The sequence below is a fragment of the Mustela lutreola genome, chromosome 8, assembly GCF_030435805.1.
Source record: "Mustela lutreola isolate mMusLut2 chromosome 8, mMusLut2.pri, whole genome shotgun sequence".
Taxonomy (NCBI): domain Eukaryota; kingdom Metazoa; phylum Chordata; class Mammalia; order Carnivora; family Mustelidae; genus Mustela; species Mustela lutreola.
Window position 1 is genome coordinate 15275555 of NC_081297.1, and position 21509 is coordinate 15297063.

General features: G+C 40.5%; 2 protein-coding genes across 4 annotated transcripts in view; one reads left to right on the forward strand and one right to left on the reverse strand.

Moving 5' to 3' along the window:
- Positions 1-11048, forward strand: part of LOC131838142 (protein adenylyltransferase SelO-like) — a 55451-nt gene extending 44403 nt beyond the window's left edge. For both annotated transcript variants that reach the window (XM_059183887.1, XM_059183888.1), the window contains 2 exons: positions 5426-5569; positions 10272-11048. In XM_059183887.1, the coding sequence (XP_059039870.1) occupies positions 5426-5569; positions 10272-10340 (213 nt within the window). In that variant the 3' untranslated portion in view covers positions 10341-11048. The remainder of the gene's footprint in view (positions 1-5425; positions 5570-10271) is intronic.
- A 1913-nt stretch (positions 11049-12961) lies between these two features.
- APBB1IP (amyloid beta precursor protein binding family B member 1 interacting protein) overlaps positions 12962-21509 on the reverse strand; it is a 114256-nt gene continuing 105708 nt past the window's right edge. For both annotated transcript variants that reach the window (XM_059183886.1, XM_059183885.1), the window contains 2 exons: positions 16141-16244; positions 12962-13807 (listed from right to left, as the gene is read on the reverse strand). In XM_059183886.1, the coding sequence (XP_059039869.1) occupies positions 13298-13807; positions 16141-16244 (614 nt within the window). In that variant the 3' untranslated portion in view covers positions 12962-13297. The remainder of the gene's footprint in view (positions 13808-16140; positions 16245-21509) is intronic.

Consider the following 21509-nt stretch of genomic DNA (forward strand, 5'->3'; position numbering starts at 1 on the left):
GTCCTGAAATAAATATTTTACAGCTTTCTTCATATAGGCTTTGAAGATTTCTCTTTTTAAAAAACATTTCTTTTCTTTCTTTCTTTCTTTTTTTTTTTTTTAAGATTGTATATATTTATTTAAGACAGAGAGAGAAAGTGAGTCAGGTGGAGGATCACGACCTGCGCTGAAGCCACTTTAACTGCTGAGCCATCTGGGTGCCTCCAACTTTGAAGATTTCTTACATCAATTCTTAGATATGTTGTAGTTTTTGTTGTCACTGTGTTAAAAAGTGCACTTTAGTACTACATTTTCTAAATGGACTCACTGGTACATAAGACAGTTTTTGGTGTCTGTGGTTCATCTTAGCCATGTTGTTGAACATATGCAGCTTTCAATGGACTGCTTTTGTCTTCTTTGTTTTTAACTAGATATTCACAGCACCTGAGAATTGAAAATTCTGTCTTTTTGTTCAGCTGCAAATAACTGGAAGTTGACCAACACCGTCTTATCCACATAGAGGTTTGAGTCTCACAGAGGGAAGGGTATGACCAAGCGTTCCAGGCTGGTGCAGCAGCTCAGCAATGTCCTGAGGGCCCAGCCTTGCCTTTCATTCCCCCATCTCTTTATGGCATTGAGTTGGTCCTTCTCTGCTTGTTGCCTCATGGTCAGCAAATAACTGATGACCTCCAAGCTTTGATCCTTGGTCCTGTCTGGATGAAGGAAGGCAATGGGGAAGAAGGGAGGGCGCCTGTAACAGGGAAACAAAAATCCTTCCTAGAAATCCCCAACAGTCTTTTACTTACACCTCACTTCTATTTTTGTATTTCGTTGGCAAGGACTGGGTCACATGACCATTTCTGGCTGCAAAGTGGGTCTAGGAAACTATTTTTAGCCAGATATGTTGCCATTCCAACTAGATCTTCTGTTAATTAAGAAGAAAGGGAAATCAGATATGAGGTAGATGAAAACTCTTCATTTCTTCCTGTGATTATGAGACTACAGGCTTTCTGTATCCTCTTGCGTCCAATTTGGTAATTCATGTGTTTCTTACAAAATTAATCCATCAAGATGCTTAATTTTGTTGACACATATTACATGTGCTATTTATTGTCTCATAATATTTAATTTCTTCCATATCTGTAATTTTGTCCCTATACTTGTTTCTAAACTTCTTAATATATGTTCTCAATCTTTTATCCTTGGTTAAATTTGCTAAACCTTAGTCTTTTATGTTGGTCTTTTCAGGTCATTTATTTGCTTTTTTTGGTGTTCTGTTTAATTTTTTAAAATTTAATTTTATTTTTTCAGTGTTTGATTTTTATTTTGTTTGTAAGTGAAATCTGATTTCTTTAGCTTTGACTTTCCTTTAATATACTCTTGGTTCATTTATTTATTTATTTATTTTAACAATTTTTATTTATTTAATAGAGAAATAGCACAAGTAGGCAGACCAGAAGGTAGAGGGAGAAGCAGGCACTCCACTAAGCAGGGAGCACGATGAGGGACTCAATCCCAGGACTCTGGGATCATGACCTGAGATAAAAGCAGCCGCTTAACCGACTGAGCCACCCAGGCACCCCAGTTTGTTTATTTTTAATCGTATTTTCTAATACGTGAAATTAAGACTATAAAATTTCTAGTGAATACTGCTTTGGCTATTCTCATTGTCATTAGTTTCTAGGTAATCTGCATTTTAAAAAAATTATTTATTTGGGAGATAGAGATCAAGAGCATGAGCAGGAGGAAGGGTCAGAGGGAGAGGGAGAAACAGACTCCTTGTGAGCCAGAAGCCCAATGAGGCTCAATCCCAGGACCCCGGGATCATGACCTGAGCTAAAGGCAGGCACCCAACTGACTGAGCCACCCTGGCACCCCATTAATCTGCATTTTTCATATTGATTTTATTTTTGACCTGAGAGCTCTATGGTAGTTGCTTCAACTTTCCAAGTTAAGTTCCAAGCTTCTGCTTTAGTTATTAGATTTTTGAGAGAGACGTGTTACAAGTCTGAGAGTTAGGAACTGCAAGGAGATCCAGTCAGGTGCTATTCTCACACTTTTGTGTTTTATTTCCAGGAGTTATACCAGGTTCTCACGATGAAGATCTGAGAAAAATGCCCTCATGTTTCCAGCAGGGAAAGTGGCCATTTTGAAATATGCCAGAGCATTTCATTCTTCTTAACAAGACCTGCCTGCAGGAAAAAATATTTTACCAAAGCCTACCTTAATGAGATTTTATCACAGCTTAATGGACCAGAGAAAAGCAAAATGCCCAACACCAGCCTCCTCTAGCCTTTCGTGTCGGGGATGGGAAATACTTGACTCTAAGCCTCTGTAACCATCTCGTCCTACCTAAGAGGGAAAAAAACCTGGGAAGCAGTTGTGAAGTGCACAGACCAGTGCCCAGTGTCATAGGCTAACTAGGACATAGGATACTTTTCCTTCCCTACACCTCACCATCATATTACTAGAGGCATAGTAACCACAGTGCCTTTTACCCAACACATCACGTCCAGCTTTACAAAGAAATCACAAGGCATACACTAAAAGGCAAAAAGCACTATGAAGACACATAGCAAGCATCAGAACCACAGTCAGGAATGTTGAAATTCTCAGACCAGGATTTAAAAATAACCATGGTTCATATGCTAAGGGCTTTAATGGAAAAAGTAGACAACACACAAAAAAAATAGATGGACAATGTAAGCAGAGAGATGGAAAAATCTAAGAAAGAATAAAAAAGAAATGCTAGGGATCAAAACTATAAGTGAAAATGCCTTTGATGGTGTCATTAGTAGATTAGACACAGTTAATGAAAGAATCTCTGAACTTGAGGATATGTTAATAGAAATTTCTAAAATTGAAAAGCAAAGAGAAAAAATACTGAAAACAAAACAGAATATCTGAGAACTACGGGACAACTATGAAAGGTATATTATACACATACTAGGAAGAAAGGAAGAGAAGTCATGACTGAGAATTTTCCCAAAATAATGCCAGAACCAAACCACAGATCCTCAGTGCTCAATAAACACCAAGTAGGATAAACCCCTCCCTGAACAACACCACCAGTACTTAAGCATATCATATTCAAAATCTAGAAAATCGAAGATAAGAAATCCCAGAGGTTGCCAGAAGAATAAAATATTTTATAAATGGAGGAAAAAAGATAAGAATTACATTTGACTTCACAGAAACCATACAAGCAAGAAGAGAATGGAGTGAAATATTTCAAGCGTTGAGAGAAAAAACCCCACCAAACTAGAATTCTGTATCCTACAAAATTATCCCTCAGAAGTGAAGGACAGGGGCACCTGAGTGGCTCAGTGGGTTAAGCAGCTGCCTTCGGCTCAGGTCATGATTCCAGGGTCCTGGGATCGAGTCCCACATCAAGCTCCTTGCTCGGCAGGGAGCCTGCTGCTTCTTCTGCCTCTGCCTGCTGCTCTGCCTACTTGTGTTCTCTCTCCATCTCTCTAATAAATGAAGTCTGTAAAAAAAAAAAAAAAGTGAAGCACAGATAAAGACTTTCCTAGACAAAAAAAGAGAGGGAAAAAAAAAAAAAAGAAAGAGAGGGAGAAAAGAAAAATTTGCTGCCAGCAGACCTGCCATGCAAGAAATGCTTAAAGAAATTCTTTAGGGAGAAGAAAAATATATATAAAGAAATATAAAGAAAGAGCATTAGAGAAGGAATAAGTGAAGATAAAAGAAAGTTTTATTTTTCTTATTCTTAATTAATGTAATAGATAACACTTTGTTAAAAACAACACTAACAACAGTGTATTAGATGATTATGGCTTGTAAGTAAGTGCAATCAAGGACAGTAATGATATAAGAAGCAGGAGGGAGGAATACAAAACATATTGTTATAAAGTACTTGCTCTGCCCATGAAGCATTGGGCATATATATTTTAAATATATACTGCAAACTCCAGAGAAACCACTAACAAAGTTAAAAAAAAAAAATAAGGGAAAAAAAGTATAATTGATGTGCTAAAAAAAGAGATAAAATGGAATCATATAAATGTTCAGTTAAAACTACAAATGGGGGGAACCTGGTGGCTCAGTTGGTTAAGCATCAGCTTGGGCTCAGGTCATGAAGCTAGGGTTCTGGGATTGAGTCCCACATTGGGCTGCCTGCTCAGCAGAGGGCCTGCTTCTCCCTCTCCTTCTGTTGTTCCCCCTGCTGTGTGTGCTCTCTGTTTTTGTCTCTGTCTCTCTCTCTTTCTCTGTCACATAAATACATAAAATCTTAAAAAAAAAAAAAAAACCACAAATGGTAGAAAAAGAGTGAAAGACAAAAGGAGAAACAAAGAACAAGGGCAGCTAGTAGGAAACAGTGACAAATACGGTAGATAGTAATCCAGCTACGTGAATAATTGATTTAAACACCGGGGTCTAAATGCACCAATTAAAAGACACAGATTATCAGAGTGGGTCAAAAAGCAAGACCCAACTATATTCTGGCTACAGCAAATCCACTCTAAATACAGGGATACATGGGCGCCTGGGTGGCTCAGTGGGTTAAGCCGCTGCCTTCGGCTCCGGTCGTGATCTCGGGGTCCTGGGATCGAGCCGCGCATTGGACTCTCTGTTCAGAGGGGAGCCTGCTTCCTCCTCTCTCTCTCTGCCTGCCTCTCTGCCTACTTGTAATCTCTCTCTGTCAAATAAATAAAATCTTTAAAAAAAAATAAATACAGGGATACATACAGGTTAAAATTAAAAGGATCGATAAAAGATACACCAAGCTAACATAAACAAAAGACAGCTGGAATAGCTGTATTAATTTCAGAGCAAGGAATATCAGGGATAAATAAAAATAGTACAGAATGATAAAAGGGTTTACTCTTCAAGAAGACATAATACCCGGGGCACCTAGGTGGCTCAGTGGGTTAAAGCCTCTTCTTTCGGCTCAGGTCATGATCCCAGGGTCCTGGGATCGAGTCCCACATCCGGCTCTCTGCTCAGCAAGATGCCTGCTTCCCCTTCTTTCTCTGCCTGCCTCTCTGCCTACTTGTGATCTCTGTCTGTCAAATAAATAAATAAAATCTTTAAAAAGAAAAAGACATAACACCCTTTAACGTGTATGTGCCTAAACAGCAGAGTATGAAAACACATGAGGCAAAAACTAATAGAACTGCAAGGAAAAATAGATGAATCCACTATTATAGCTGGAGACTTCAACACCCTTGTGTCAGAAATGGACAAATCCAGCAAGCGGAAAATTAGTAAGGACACAGCTCATTAGCCACCATCAACCAACTGGATATAATTAACATCTATTGTTTATTTTATCTCGTAACAGCAGAATACACATTCTTCTCAAGCTTACATGAAACATTCACCAAGACAGACCACATTTTGGACCATAAACCACACCTTAACAAATTTAAATTTATTTATGTATTTATTTACTTATTTAAAAAGATTTTATGTATGTATTTGCCAGGCAGAGCACAAGCTGGGGGAGCTGCCGGCAGAGAGAGATGGAGAAGCTCCCACCAAGCAGGGAGCCCGAAACAGGACTCGACCCCAGAACCCCGGGATCACAACTGGAGCTGAAGTCAGACACTCAACCAACCGAGCCACCCAGGTGCCCCAACAAATTTAAAAGAATATAGGGCACCTGGGTGGCTCAGTGGGTTAAGCCACTGCCTTCGGCTCAGGTCACAATCTCAGGGTCCTGGGATCAAGTCCCGCATCGGGCTCTCTGCTCAGCGGGGAACCTGCTTCCCTTCCTCTCTCTCTGCCTGCCTCTCTGCCTACTTGTGATCTCTCTCTGTCAAATAAATAAAATCTTAAAAAAAAAAGAATATAAATCATATAATGTCTGCTCTCAAAATCATGATGGAATTAAACTATAAATTAATAGCAGAAGATACTTGGAAAATTTCCAAAGACTTAGGGATTAAACAACACACTTTGAAATAACATAAGAGTTGGGGCGCCTGGGTGGCTCAGTGGGTTAAGCCGCTGCCTTCGGCTCAGGTCATGATCTCAGGGTCCTGGGATCGAGTCCCGCATTGGGCTCTCTGCTTGGCGGGGAGTCTGCTTCCTCCTCTCTCTCTCTCTCTGCCTGCCTCTCTGCCTACTTGTGATCTCTCTCTGTCAAATAAATAAATAGAATCTTTAAAAAAAAAAAAAGAAATAACATAAGAGTCAAAAAAGGAATCTCAAGAGGAATGAAACAGTGTTTTGTGAAAATGAAAATACAACTTATCAAAATCTGTGGGATGAAGTGCTTAAAGAGAAATTTATAACACTGAATGCATACAGCAAAAAAGGAATGAACTAAAACCAGTAATCTAATCTTCCTCCTTGAGAAGTTAGAAAAAGAAGAGTAAACTAAATATAAAATAAGCAGAAGTAAAGAAATGAAAATTAAAGCAGAAATCAATGAAATTGAAAATTAAAGCAGAAATTAATGAAATTGGAAACAGGAAATCAATAGAGAAAATTAACAATACCAGAATCATGTGGTCACATCAACAGATGCTGAAAAAAACATTTGACAAAATTTAACAGCCATTCATAATAAACAGTCTGAACAAACTAGGAATATAGGGGAATTTTCTCAACTTGCTAAAGAACATCTACAAAAAAAGTAACACTAACATTTTACTTAATGGTGAAAAACTAGACACTTTCCTGCTAAGGTCAGGAGCAAGGTAAGGATGTCCCCTCTCACCACTGCTTTTCAACATCATACTGGAAGTTCTTAATAAGAAAAGGAAATAGAAGGTATATAAATAGGGGAGGAAGAAAATAAACTGTCTCTGTAGATGACATAATTGTATATGTAGAAAATAAAAAAACAATTGACAAAAGAAAACTAATTAGCAAGTACAGAAAGGTTGCAGGATTCAATGTCGTATGCAAAAATCAATTGCAATTGCATTCCTATATACCAGCAATGAACGACTAAAATATAAAATTAAAGATACCATTTTCTTTTTTTTTTTAAGATCTTATTTATTTATTTGACAGAGATCACAAGTAGGCAGAGAGGCAGGCAGAGAGAGAGTGGGGGGAAGCAGGCTCCCCGCTGAGCAGAGAGCCTGATACTATCCCAGGACCCTGGAATCATGACCTGAGCAGAAGGCAGAGACCTCAACTCACTGAGCCACGCAGGCATCCCAAAGATACCATTTTTATTGGTTCACCAAATATGAAATTCTTAGGTACTTTATGGAAAATATACAAAATTAAGAGATACGAAGGACAGTTAGAAGGTCTGACATACATTTCACTGGAGCTCCAGAACTGGATAAGGAGAGGCAATATTTGAAAACAAAATATATGAGACTTTTCCAGAAGAGTGAAATCCACATATTTTAAAATTAGGAGCTTTGGCAGATTCCCAAGCATTCAAATAAAAAGAAACCCACACTTAGATCCCAATAAAGAAAAGTCTTAAAATCATCCAGAGGGAGAAAGAAAAGATGACCAAAATGAAAGGATAATTTGACAGCCAACTTCTCAATAGCATCATTGGAAGCTAGAAGATAGGGGGACAACCTTTTCAAAGAACTCACTGTTATTTAGTACTTACTAAAGTTTATGTACAGCCAACCCAGAATTTTATATACAATGACACCATCTTTCAAGAATGAGTATGTAATAAAGACATTCTAGGGGGAAAAAACCCAAGACAAAACTCAAACACTGGATGACAATACTCTGTGTGTGTGTGTGTGTGTGTCTGTGTGTGTGTGTGTCCGAATGAAATTCAAGTGTTCTTAAATCTTGTATTGTCCTGGTTAAAATCGTTTAACTTCAGACTTTCTTAAGTATGATGTCACTTATAGGTAGCCATTGAAAGAAAAGAAACAGGGTGTAACTTTTCAATAAGAAGATTTAAAATGGAATAAGAGAAAAATCTTTAGTTACATGAAAAGAAGATAGAAAGAAAAAAGCCCCAGAAAAATCCAGATAATATAGAAAGTACAAAATAAGATATTAAAAACAGTACAAAATGAGCTATAAAAATATATAATCGTTTACAGTAAGAGTTAAAAAAATAAATTTTCCAGTTAAAAGATAGGATGGCTGGACTAGATATAAACACAACAAAATTCACTTCTATTTATAAGTGGCAAACCTGGAACATCACGATGTACAAAGTTTGACAGTAAATGAATAGAAGGATTTTTCAGGGAAATGACTGAAAAGAGCTGTATGAATATAACAAGCAAATGGTGGTCCACAGAGGTATGCCATTCAGTTCGCCAGGAAAATACACAAATAAATTTTTATACTTAATAAAGTATCAAAATATGTAAGGCAGAACTTACCAGTACAATTAGAAGCTATTGACTAATCCACCTTCATCAAAGGGGATTTTAACACATTCTTCCAAGTAATCAATGGATCAAGCAGACTAGATATTAGGCTGTGGAAGTCTTAAGCCACATGCCTAGGAAGGTCGTACTAAGTAACACAGGCAGTACATTGTAACTGTACACATGTGGGTCATTTATAAAAACTGACCGTATATCAAGCCATAAAGAGATCTCAAACTTCAAAGTCTCAGTTATCATTGACTTTGATAATTTCAGTATCATACCAGCCATTGTTTTTATGACTAAATAAAGTATGTAAAACACACAGTAGAAGCTTAAATGTTCATTTCCCTCTGAGACCCACTGGAAGCAGGAGAGTCTATCTCCTGGCATGTTAAATCTTGTTTCTTGTAAACTTGATCAAAACCCGTGTTTTATTTTATTTTGCTTCGCAGTTATTCTATTACCTGGATCTCTGTCCTGTTGGCAACATTATGCACAAAATTCTGGAGTTATTTTAGGTTCTGATAGAGGATTACTGTCTTTTTTTTTTTTTTTTAAGATTTTATTTATTTATTTGACAGAGATCACAAGTAGGCAGAGAGGCAGGCAGAGAGAGAGAGAGAGAGGAGGAAGTAGGCGCCCTGCAGAGCAGAGAGCCTGATGTGGTGCTCGATCCCAGGACCCTGGGATCATGACCTGAGCCGAAGGCAGAGGCTTTAACCCACTGAGCCATCCAGGCGCCCCAGGATTAGTGTCTTAATACCATAGTTCCTTTATCGCTGCCTAGATCCCAAAGCTGGTACTGCCCTCACGTCCAGATTTATGGCTACGCTTTTCATGAAAGGGGAACAAATTCTGGTACATTTTCAAGGCTGACCTAAGTAGACTCATGTGTAAGTAGTGTTTGTGAAAACTTTCCTGCAAGCCACCAGAGATTCTGTTCTACTTGAATGAAAATCACACAGAGCTCCTGATCTGGTGCCTGGGCCTATTGAAAGCAAACTTCTGCCTCAAGATGAGGCAAAAGCAGCCCAGTCTCTAAGATTCCTGACTTAAAAGACCTTAATACTGGATTCTTTCTTTGATACTCACACAGCAGAGATCAAAGTTGGTCCACCGTACAGGCAAACGGAATGGAGTAGTCAACCCTTTTGTTCATTAAAACTATCAGTACTTTGATTACAAAACCAGTTACTTCTTTTCAGGAGCTTTCCTAAAATTCATATTATCAAATGCTCACAAACATTTTAATGTTTGAATTTTTATATTTTTTCCCCTGTAAAGGAAAGTTATAGTATGGATGGGAGTTAGGAAACTGGGGCTGGGACCCAGCTCTGTGAGGTCGAGGTTAAGCACATAGTCAGGCCCGATTTCTCTCTGTTAAGTTGGGAATATGTTTGAAGTGACACTTTCTGGTTCTTCTGTGAAGCCCGTAACCACCACAGCTCTCCCTTTCCCCCCCTCAGTGCCCTCATCCTACTCTCTGAGCCTTCTTGATCCCCAGTGATGGGTCCCAGTACCTCTCGTGTTATGTTCTGGCTACCAATGATGTGGCTGAGCAATGACCCCTTATTCACTCATGCCAACGAGGTTCTCTTTTAGAGAATTTTCCCAGGTGGGGGTAAAAGGTAGACCACCAGTCTGTCTTGACCTCTAGACAGATGCGAAAAGAAATGCAGGAGTTGGAGAGTGAGACTGTCTTCCATCACAGGAGCTGAAAAGTGGAGTGACAACTCAAAGCGAGTAACAGTGTTTGCAAAGAGAGGGACCAGGAAGCAGGCATATGGACAGGAGCAGAGATGCGGAGAGGGGAACACTAAGAATTTCCAGGTACCAGTTCTAGGCCCTGCTCGACAGTCTAGGGGCATATGTGGCTCAGGTATTGGCATTCTGCTCTGAATTGTGTAATCAAGTCCTATTTTTTGCTCAAGATGGCTCTAGATTTGCAAAGCAATCTTTGCTTTGTCACGTAAAGTCATGATCCTAATTAATGTAGTGGGTCCTTTCCAGGGTCCCTTCCTCTTCGTGATGCTGTGGCTGTGGGATGGAGAACACTTCTGCTTCCTGCTCTGGACATGACTGGAAAATACCATCAGGGTTTTTATACTCTGAAATCAAGTTGGCAAAGGGTTATTATATTTTCGATTGAAGAGATGCTGAATTCTAAGTTATTCTTCTCAAGTACTAATGCATTTCCTCATCTGTGAACTAGGTGGTAATTTTGAACAAATTAAGATCCAGGTAAATTTAATGAACAATCTTCTGTCCTGAACCTCACAGGCTTGGTTCAGTAGCCTATGTCAGGTTGAAGCAACTGGGGCAATTCTGCGTGGCCACAGACAACCTGTGTGAGCTCTCCGTCTCCAAATCAGTTCCTAAGAAAATTCTGCCATTAACAACTTTCTTGTATTGTCCCAGAGATCTGCATATTGATCAGGCTTTCCTTAGGTCTCAGAAACACCATGTTTTTACTGCATCTGACATCAAAGATCATCACAAAACAAAAATGAACAGGAAAGAGTTACTGTGCACAAGGAGACATTTAATGTAAAGCATTTACCTTCTATCCTATCTTAGGAACATGCTTAGTTAAAGTATAGAACACTTCATCATTTTTTTTAAAAGATTTTATTTATTTATTTGACATACAGAGAGAGAGATCACAAGCAGGCAGAGAGGGAGGGGGAAGCAGACTTCCCACCGAGCAGAGAGCCCGAAGCAGGGCCCGATCCCAGGACCCCGAAATCATGACCTGAGCTAAAGGCAGAGGCTTAACCCATTGAGCCACCAGGCACCCTCATTTCATCAGTTTTAATTACTAAATATTTTGGCTTTAAAATCTGAATTTGTTTTTTTGTTTTAAAAGTCAATTTAGAGCTTATTTCCCCCCAAATAGGAAAATAAAAGATTAATCATCTTCCTTAAGTGGAAAGTAACATCTCAGTGATTATTTATTTTCTACCCGCTTTAAGAAGATTTTGAGATGTGGAGAAACAGGAATCCTCGGTGCACTGTTGGTAGGAAGGTAAACTGCTGCAGCCACTGTTGGAAGACAGTATGGAGGTTCCTCAAACAAACACAGAAACACCGTGTGATCCAATGATACCTCTACTGGCTATTTATCCAAAGAAAAGGAAGATACGAACTCTAAAAGCTATGTGCACGCCTATGTTTATTGCAGCATTATTTACAACAGCCAAGATATGGGAGTAAATTAAGTGGTCATTGACAGATGAATGGATAAAGAAGATGTGCTATATATACACAATGGAATATTAGCCATAAAAAAATAAAATCTTGTCATTTGCAGCAACATGAATAGACTTAGAGGATATTATGCTAAGTGAAACAAGTCAGAGAAAGATAAATCCCATAAGATTTCACTTATATGCGAAATCTAAAAAAAAAAAAACAAAAAACAATTAAAAAAGCAGAGACAAACCCTTAAATACAGAGAACAAACTGAGGGTTGCCAGAGGAACAGAGGAGAGGAGGGTGGGGGGGATGGGCAAAATGGGTGAAGGGAAGGGGGAGACACGGGCTTCCAGGTATGGAATGAGTAAGCCACAGGAATAAAAGGAGCAGCATAAGGAATATGGTCAATGATCTTGTAATAGCTTGTGGTGAACACAGCAGGAACATACAGAGTTCTTCAATCACAGTGTTGTACCCCTGAAACTAACACTGTATATTAAGTACACCACAAAAAAAAAAGTCTTTGACATGTTCCATAATTAAAAAGAAAAATAGAACCATTGAAATAAAGTTAAAATCTAAAAGGACTCCCAGAAGTCAACCTGAAAGAGAAGTGAGACAGGGTAACAGGAGCTCAAGGTAAATTAGCTATTAAAATTGAGCATCAAGGGGCACCTGGGTGGCTCAATGGGTTGAGCCTCTGCCTTTGGCTCAGGTCATGGTGATCTCGGGTCCTGGAATCGAGCCTGGAGTTGGGCTCTCTGCTCTGCGGGGAGCCTGCTTCCCCCTCTCCCTCTACCTGCCTCTCTGACTACTTGTGATCTCTTTGTCAAATTTAAAAAAAAATTAAAAATTGAGCATCAAATTTATCTGAGAGTGGCGCCTGGGTGGCTCAGTTGTTAAGGGTCTACCTTCGGCTCAGGTCATGATCCTAAGGTCCTGGGCTCGAGCCCCGCATCTGAGTCCTTGTTCTGTGGGAAGCCTGTCTCTCCCTCTCTCATTCCCCCTGCTTGTATTCCCTCTCTCGCTGACTCACTCTCTCTGTCAAATAAATATAAAAATAAAAAATCTTAAAAAAAATTTTGAGAGAAAGCATTCCAGGTTAAATAACATAAATGGCTGCCTTTTCCTGTCTCTAAGTATTAATTTATAGGATACTTACAACAGTGTTATAACAGAGAAGCCCCAAACTCTACATATCTCTTTTCTTCATTACTATGCTATTTGACCACTGGAAAACCAAACAACGGAGGTCCAGGATCCCCATCCATCAAGCCATGAGTCTCAAAGACACTGAATTCATTCTACCTTTCCTGTTTTTCCCTCTTTCAATTTTTTTTTTCCAGAAAATTCTGAAGGTCTTTGGGGGTGGAGATGGAAAATACCTCGAAGATTAACAACACTTTAGATGGCCCACGACTTTGAAAGCTATTTTAAAAGGTCAAGTATACTATAACAGGGATATCGCAATAGATTTATTTTAAAAAATATTTTTAGAAATACTGTTTTCAAGAAAAAAATAAACTTTATTAATTTGATGCTTCTGAACATATTAAAATGAATGAACATAAAAACATTTTTTAGTTAACTTGGAAGGGAAAATGAATTCACAGAAGCGGAAACAGTGAAGATATGTACATTTGGGCAGATTCTTTAACTTCTGTGTTAGGTTAATGGTTATGAATGTATTTGAGCTACAGTGACATTTTACATCATTTCTCGACTGAATGTGTCGATATTTTACCGAAAATGAACAAGATGTCACAAAAACAGAGTAGTAAAAATGCACTTGAGGTTAGAAAAGATTATGCCCATCACAAGAAGATATTTATCCGTTTTCCTTAGGACATGTTGCCTCTTTTCTTTTGCAAAGCTTTCATTAGATCGGACATGAAATCTTGCTCTCCGCTGCCTCCCCCGCCGGGCGGTCCCGGGTTCTCTTTCCTCTTCGGGGGAGCAGGAGGCCTTTTAACGCCAACGGGGGGCGGCTTCGGGGCCTCGGGTGCAGATGCAGGCGGGGGAGGCGGCGGGGGCGGTAGCTGAGAGCCCGCATCCCCTGCAAACGACGGCGGTGGGGGAGGCACGAAGTCCGGGGGCCCGTCGTTAAAATCAGGGGGCGGCGGAGGGAGCTTGTCGTCCTCCAGGGGTGGCGGCGGCGGCGGTGGTGGCAGAGAGTCGTCGGGCGGGGCAGGGAAGCCTCCCCTCGGGCCTTTGGCCCTGGGCACTGTCGCCGGGCTGCTGCAGACGTCTGAAGACCGTCGCACTGGAGGGGGAGGTGGCAGGCTGGACTTGGGCAGCTGGTGGGCCCTGGGCGCTCCTGGGTCGTGGTTACCGAAGGCTGGCTTCTTGTCCTTCAACAGAGCAACCACAGCATGACATTTCCACTGAAAGGAGAGATCTGCCTCCCGAGGGGTGGGGGGAGCCTCCATCACTCAGGCCCGGAGACCACAGGTGGTTCACCAGCTAGCTCCTCTTTGCTCTGCCTTAGGAGAATGACTCCAAATGACCCTTAACGTTTTTCCTGATAGTAACATTCTTTAACTAACGCTTATCTACTATGTCTTCTTAAGTAAATGGAACAGGAGGTCTTTACCTACGCTAATCTCAGTCTAAGGAAATTCAAAACGGAAGCAAAATGGCTCTCCTGGAATTCCCACGTGTGCCTTGGTTCCCAACACAAGCCAGCCCAGGTCCTGGGCATGTGCAGCCCTAACATTTTTCCTGGTCTGAGGCGAGCAGGTGTCTATGAAACAATTTTGCTTCTGTATCATACCTCCGGTGGCCGAAAGGAGATGAAGAAGCTTCCCCCCAACTTCCCCAAATCTCCTGGCTTAGATGTCCTCCTTTGATTAGTACAAGGCAGATGGGAGGGAAAAATTAAACGGAGTTTTCACTAGGTTACCGGTAACCTTTGTACAAATCTGGGCACAAAGAGTAACTCTCCTAGCAGACCTTTTCTGCCTTCTCTTGCATCAGTGATTGCTGGCCTGCTGAGAACAAACGTGCTGCTCTGCTCCCCAGGACTGTGAGCTACCAGGGAGAAGCCAATTACACGCTTTTCTCCTTCGGCATGACCACTTCAAGGGAGGTGGTGGGTGGACAGAGGAGGCCCACACGGAGTCCACAATCTTAGATTTACCTTTTGTTAAACCCTGTGACAGTTGGCCGTCAGGGATAAAACGAGCATCACGGGCTTAGTTATTATCTAATGCCTCAAGGTTATGATGATATCAAGTGAGCCAGGTGTGTGCCTGGGTTCGAAAGAGGAAAGTCATGCAGCCCATGTTGTGGTGGAAACCACAACACCAGACTTGCTCAAAGGCTGAAGAGGCAGAGTCCTCCTTCTGCCAACGGGTGGAACAGATAACAGTAACTTACATTTATATAATGCAACTTCCTCAGGAATTTCAGGCAGCTTAGCTGAATCCCTCTGTTTTAGTGATAATTATCATTGCAATTTACAATTTATCAAGCTTTTTTTTTGGCTTAGCAACGTCTTACCACTGTCGATTAAATTTAGAAGTTATGTCTTGTTTTGTTTTTCTCCTACAAAGTGCCTTACGATTGAGTTTCTATTTTATTCAGTTTATTTGCTTGGCAAGATGAGCTAGTTGACTAGTGATGACTTAAAAAAAAATTCTCAACCGGCAGTTTGGGAATTGATGTTCACACAAAGCTAAGTCAGTTCTATTCTGGGATCCTTTCATTGCTTTCAGTATTTTCGAGTGTTTCTCTTCAGTTGCCTTACAGGAACCATAGAAATAAGAGCTGACGGCTCAGTGCCTGATGTCGAACTTGAGAAGCGCATAAGAATATTAGAGAAACACTTTCTACAACGGTTTTCAAAAATTATAACAGTTTCAATAAATACAAGATTTAATTCTTCCCATCATAGGCTGATGGACAAAGTGAAAGGGGGGAGTGAAGTGAAAAATTATGGAAGGTACAATTATTCAAGGCTGCTTGAATCACACATGGAAAATATTCAATGGAATAGTCAGTTGATATGTTCCCAAATAGACTAGTAACTAGATTTTAACTTTCAGCTACAATTTTCAGATTAAATAAATCTTCATTAATCTCCTCTACTGAAGAAAAAGTTATGGAGAATGTTATGTCAATTTGGCTATTATTTTAAAATGTGTTTTCTTCTCCATCACCCTGAGGATGTATGTAGAACATTAAAATGCACATTTTCTAATAGAACCTTTTTAGCAGTCATCTAATCTGGTTTTGGGGCTTAGTCAGCATTTAATATAGGGCTTCTGACTAACTGGTTGCTCTAATTTATTCAGAAAAAGATAAGTAAAAATCCCAAAGACTTAAAACTCAGGGTCTACTTTCAAAATGCTAAAATCACTTGTTTAAACCAAGAAAATCTCTTCAGCCGAAATCAGTGTAGCTAAATTAAAACTATTTACCAAGCAAAAGTATTAAAAATTTTTTTTTTACATTTTCCTGGAGCAATGTGATAACAGTTGGCTTTAACTTTCTATTCTAGTCCGTATACATTTAAGATTTAAAAAAAAAAAGCCAATTACTTAAATGAAATTATAATGACTTCTTAGTTGTTGTAACTAGATTTTCTCTTTTCTCAGAGCAGTTACTGCACACTGCTAATGGTTTAGAATACGGGCTTACCAGAAAGAGGCTGAGAATGAGGTCAGTTCCTCTCTGGCCTTACCTTAGCTGTTTCTGCATGCCTCTGGGCTTCTTCGAGAACAGCACTTACAGAATGTACAGCCTGGGGGATCTGACCATTGGCTTGAGTGGTGCCTGCTTTAAGCCCTGATAAGAGGGGAGAAAAACAAGAAGGGTGGGTAAGGCATATTCAACATTCTTGCAAGTTCATCTAAAAACAAAGTAGTTTATATATTTCCAAAGCAAAAGACAAGGAGTCATAGGTACACAGGCCTTAACAGAAAAATCTGACGTTCTATGGCAATACTTCAGGAGATTCAGCAAAGGTTCAGGAAAGTGAATGCTTTATATAGAATATAACATCTCCATTAACTAGGGGCCTAGAGAATAGTGCGTTCTTTTTCAAAAAACCTTTTTTTTTTTTTTTCTTTTGGAGAGGAAGAGTAGGGAGGGAGAAGAAGAGAGAGAACCTTAAACAGGCTCCACACGCAACACAGAGCCCTACTAAGGGCTCTATCTCAACAACCTGAGATCATGACCTGAGCTGAAATCAAAAGTCGGACACTTAACTAACTGAGCCACCAGGCATCCCTCAAAAGCCCCTTGATAAGTGGAGAATAAACTCTGAAAAACTGTTAAAAAAATTCCTGCTGTTGAAGATTTTTCTGAAAAATATGTTTCTAGTTTCATACTATGCTGTGTACAGGAACAACTTTTGAACATTTTTCTCAACAAAACATATTAGGGGCACAAAAACAGTAGACTGAGGGGACTGAGGAAAATGTGCAGACTCCTGAGATAACCTGGAACAGGCTTTCTTCCAGAAAGTTCTGATAAGCACTTATTTTCCTGCCTTTTGGTTTACCCTTTGTCACAAAAGTGAGACTGATGTTTCACAGTTTTCAGGGAACCTGATAGGGTTCTTCAGATGTATGTGGATCTCTGTGGTTCCTTAAAGAATATCCTGGAAAGCATGGCCATCTCTCCACAGAATGACCGAACTGCCACCCAGCCCACGATGACAGAGTGAACTCAGAGACTGCTTTAGCTATGCTCAATGCCAGCTGTTCTGTCAGATATTTATGAAATGACCTTTAACTTGCTTCTTCAAATATTTTCCCAATAGTTTGAGAAACTCATCCATCTATGTAACAACTCAAAGAGTGTTAAGAACTTGAGCTTGGGAAGAAGTGAGTATTTGATAAGAGAATATTAATAGGGTCTCTAGTATCTCTCTACAAATTATTAAATACCAGCTGGAAATGTGTACAGGACAGAAATTGGAAAACACATTAGCCGAGTGGTCAAAATGAATGTTTCCAATGAGGGGCAAATAGACACCATACGCCTCCTATCGTGATACCCTGCGAAGGACATGCAGCCCTCACGCAGGATTCCTGCCAAAAATGCACTACCTGAGATGAATCATAAGGAAACATCAGACACGACCAAACTGAGGGGTGTTCTATAAAATAAATGGCCCTTGTTCTTAAAAAGTGTTAGTGTCCTGACAGAGAAAGGCTGGGGGAATATTCCAGATGAAGGGGGACTAAGGAGACACAATAAGTAAATGCCACACACAATCCCGGACGGAGTGTGTGCCAGGGAAACCTGCGGGCTATCGAAGGCACTGCTGAGACAACCAGCCGAACTGGAACACGGGCTGTGGTTTAGATAATACTAATATGCAATTCTCCAGATTTGATAATTGTACTATGGTTAGTAAGAGAATAGTCGTGACTTTAAGAACCACAAAGGCAAGACTGGAGGGGAAACGTGTGTGAGGTAGTCAGTCTACTCTGAAGGGATTTGGAAAGCACATGTCTGTAGGCAGGATATGGAGAAGCGGGAGTTGGGAGATAGAAATAAGACAAATAGGACAAATCCTTAGTATTGGTGATCTGGGAAAAGCGTTCACAGTACTGTTCTTAACAACTTTTCTGTGTTTGAAGTGATTTCAGGATAAAGATATTTGTGTCCACTTATGCGGTTGAAATATTAGAACAGGCTATAACCATTTTCTCTACTGCCAGTTTTTTCTTACAAAATCCATGTTCCTCATTCAGCAAGGAGAGCCGCCTCCTTGTTCTGAGTGGACCTTCCCTTGCTCTCCTCAGCACGCCCTCTGTGCTGTCAGAACCTACCTGATGTGACTGGTAAATGTGCATTTCTCTAGCTCTAAGGCTCATTAAACGGCTCTAATTAGCCACAGCTTTGTTCTGGAGGCCAGGAAGCAACAAGTCTAAGCATCTTAAAGTCTTAGGATGTTTATACTTAGGATTTTCTTATACATATTCAAATCCTTTCTTTATATATAAACACTTGTACAAAGCAAACAGAAACTGAAGCTGAATCCTGAAGACCATTGGGGGAAATTCCTTTAAAGGGCACAAATGTATTTTCTTTTTGCTTCTTTTGCCCAAACACAGGCTGATTTCTCACCAACACAGTGTGTGTTATTATGTTAACTATGATGTGCTGGTCTTTAATCTGTCTGTGAGAACAAATGAATAATAATAATAATAATAATACTATCATCCCAAATGCTCCAAGCTGTGGTCTTCCCATGTACCAGGAGATCCAGTCTTTTCTGTGGGCTCTCTGCGCCATCCTGGGACAACCCATGGGTACCCACATAACCCATATATTTTGTAGGTACTACTGACTTGGGTTCCAGGTTGTCTGGGTTCATTCTATTAACAGTCCCAGCCATCAAGCAGCAATAGAGTCTTTCCTACTCTCTCTTTAGGAGTCCTCAGAGGAATTAGGGGTCGGAAGCTGATTGAACAAATATGAACCCCAAATGCTTTATAGGACTCAAGTGCATTCTGAAAAGGGGACCAAGTACCACACCCCTCATTCTTAACTCACATGGTTTGTGAAAGGCCAATTCTCCCACTTGACCGGGCAAGTCCAAGGGCAGCAACCTCTTGGGCACTGTGAGATCGTTAGGAATGGGCATGAAACAGAACCCTTCCAGAACTTTTTCAGAGATGGGGCATTCTATTTGTACTAATATTTATAGCTGTGTGAAGAATGTAAGCCTAGGGAATCACTGGCAGTCCTCGCCACCTTATGGAGACAGTGCCTAAGAAAGAGACCATATCTTGAAGATGTTGATGACATCACTTACAGTCCTGGATCTTGCTGTGCCTGAAAGCTGCCTACCTCTGGACCTCCTAGTTTTGTGCATTAATAACTCTCTCTCCCTCACTCTTTGTTGCTTAAGCCAGACTGAGTTGGATTTCTGTCAATTGCCATGTGAAGAGTCCTGACTAAAAATAGTTGCTAAAGTCAAAGTGATTTAATAAGTACTAAAAACAAAACAAAACCCCAAACAAAACCCTTTATGGCTGTTCTCTAATATGAAAAAAAAAAAAAAAAAAAGCTGTCATTTATCAAGAATAAATTACTTGTGAAGCACTTTGGATACAGAACAATGCCTCCATGTTTTTTCAGTTGGGAAGTCATAGCAGAAAAACCTCATGATGCCCTTTCGTGTCTAGAGGAGAAAACAGCTCTAAACTAATCAAACTGGCTTATAAAGGACAATTCATTGTAGACCTGAGGATAGTGATGAGGGAGCACAAGGCTGGCTGAGGACAAAGCAAAAGCTGGCGCCTTTGAACCAAAGATGTCTCAAGAATTCTTTCTTGGTCATCGGCTCCGGACCTCAGCCCACCAAACTTCACCTAGGTTCTAGAACTTCATCAATAGGAAGGGCTTAGCCACAAGAAGGAAAAAATATCACAGAGGGAACATCATCTGAAGTCCCTAAGAAAGGATGCTGTTTGGGGCTTTGAAGAACTAGGAAAAGCAAGTGGCCCATGAGCCAGGAAAAGGACGAGACAGGTCAGGAAAAGAGGTGGCAGAGCTGGGCAAGGTCTTATTATGCAGGCTTGGTTGGCCTTGCTAAGGGTTTGGGACTTTATCTAAGGTTAGTGGAAAGCTTCTGAAATGCTACCCATTGGGGAGAGATCACATTTGCATTTAGAAAGGTGACTCAGGGAGGGATAGAAGTCTGCAAATGTAGGGAATTGAGCTGGTATGCCACCACCACTGGAGGCCAAGTGAAAAATCATGGCAGCTTGGGTTTTGTGGGAACGGAGATGAACAGACCTCGACAGATTTGACCAATATTTAGAAGGTAGAATCAACAGGATTTGGGGATGACTGGATTCGGATGAGTGAGCTTTTCTTGCATGTGTCCTGCATGAGTAACTGGGCAGATGGTGATTATTATTAACAGAACCTTGAGACCAACAATGGAAGAGCAGGTTTGGAGGGTAAGATGATGATGTTGTGTCTGATGTATCCAAGTGGAGCCCCTGGGCAGACAGTTGCATACATGGTTTCGGATGTTAACAGAGAAGTCTGGGTTGGATTAATAGATTTGTGGGTGGTCAGCACAAAAATGGTGCCATGAGTGGATTTAGACCAGTTAGAGAGACAGTGTAACATGAGAAGAGGGTTAGGATTGACTGGGTTGTGGGTAATTTAAGGTGGCATAGAAGAAGAGTTAGTAGAGGACATTAGAAAAGAGTGACCAGAGAAGTTGGGGGTGGAATGGAAGATGTGGAGTGTGTACTATTGAAAAGCCAATACAGGAGAATGCTTCAGGCAGGAGAGGTCAATTGTGTTGATGTTGCTGAAAGGTCAGATAAGAAAATGGGTTTAGTTGCACAGAGGCATTTTGTTGCATAGAAGCCACTGGTGGGATTGGCAAGAGCCTTCTCCATGGGACATTAGAGGCAGAAACTTGCCTGAAATGAGTGGAAGAGCGAGTGAGGGTAGAAAAGTGGAGGCGGCACATGTGGTCTACCCTTCAGAATACTTTGCTTGTTGGGGGGCAGTAGCTGGAGGGAGATGTGGAATTGGTTTTAAAACTTATTTGTTTGAAGAAGGGAACAATGTTGATGAGAAGGACCCCGTAGAGCAAAAGAGAAAGAAGAAAAGGATGGTATGATAAAGCATCTGTCTAGTCTTGATCCTGAGTTCCTGGCACAGAACTTCTAAAACTCCTGGTATTTCCAGAATGACTGGAATGTCTTTGCTATTCAGTGAAACCCTAGAATCCCATCTGAGTTTATGCTAACAAGATGGCTTGGCATGTGGGTTGACTACCAGAAACACTAATAGGTGATTAGAGGGGTGGGGGCTTTGAGCTAAACCAACCTCTGGGGAGGGCACTGAAATCAGCCATGTGGTTGGTGAGAGGACAAAGCAGCTCTGCAGCCAGGGCCCTCCTAGACCTTGCCCTGTGTGACTCTTTATTTGGCTGGCCCTGATCTGTATCCTTTATAATAATAATAATAATAATAATAATAATAGTAGTAGTAGTAAGGATAGCACTTTCCTGAATTCTGTGACTCATTCTGGTGATGTGTTGAAGCTGAAGGGGTAGTGGGAACA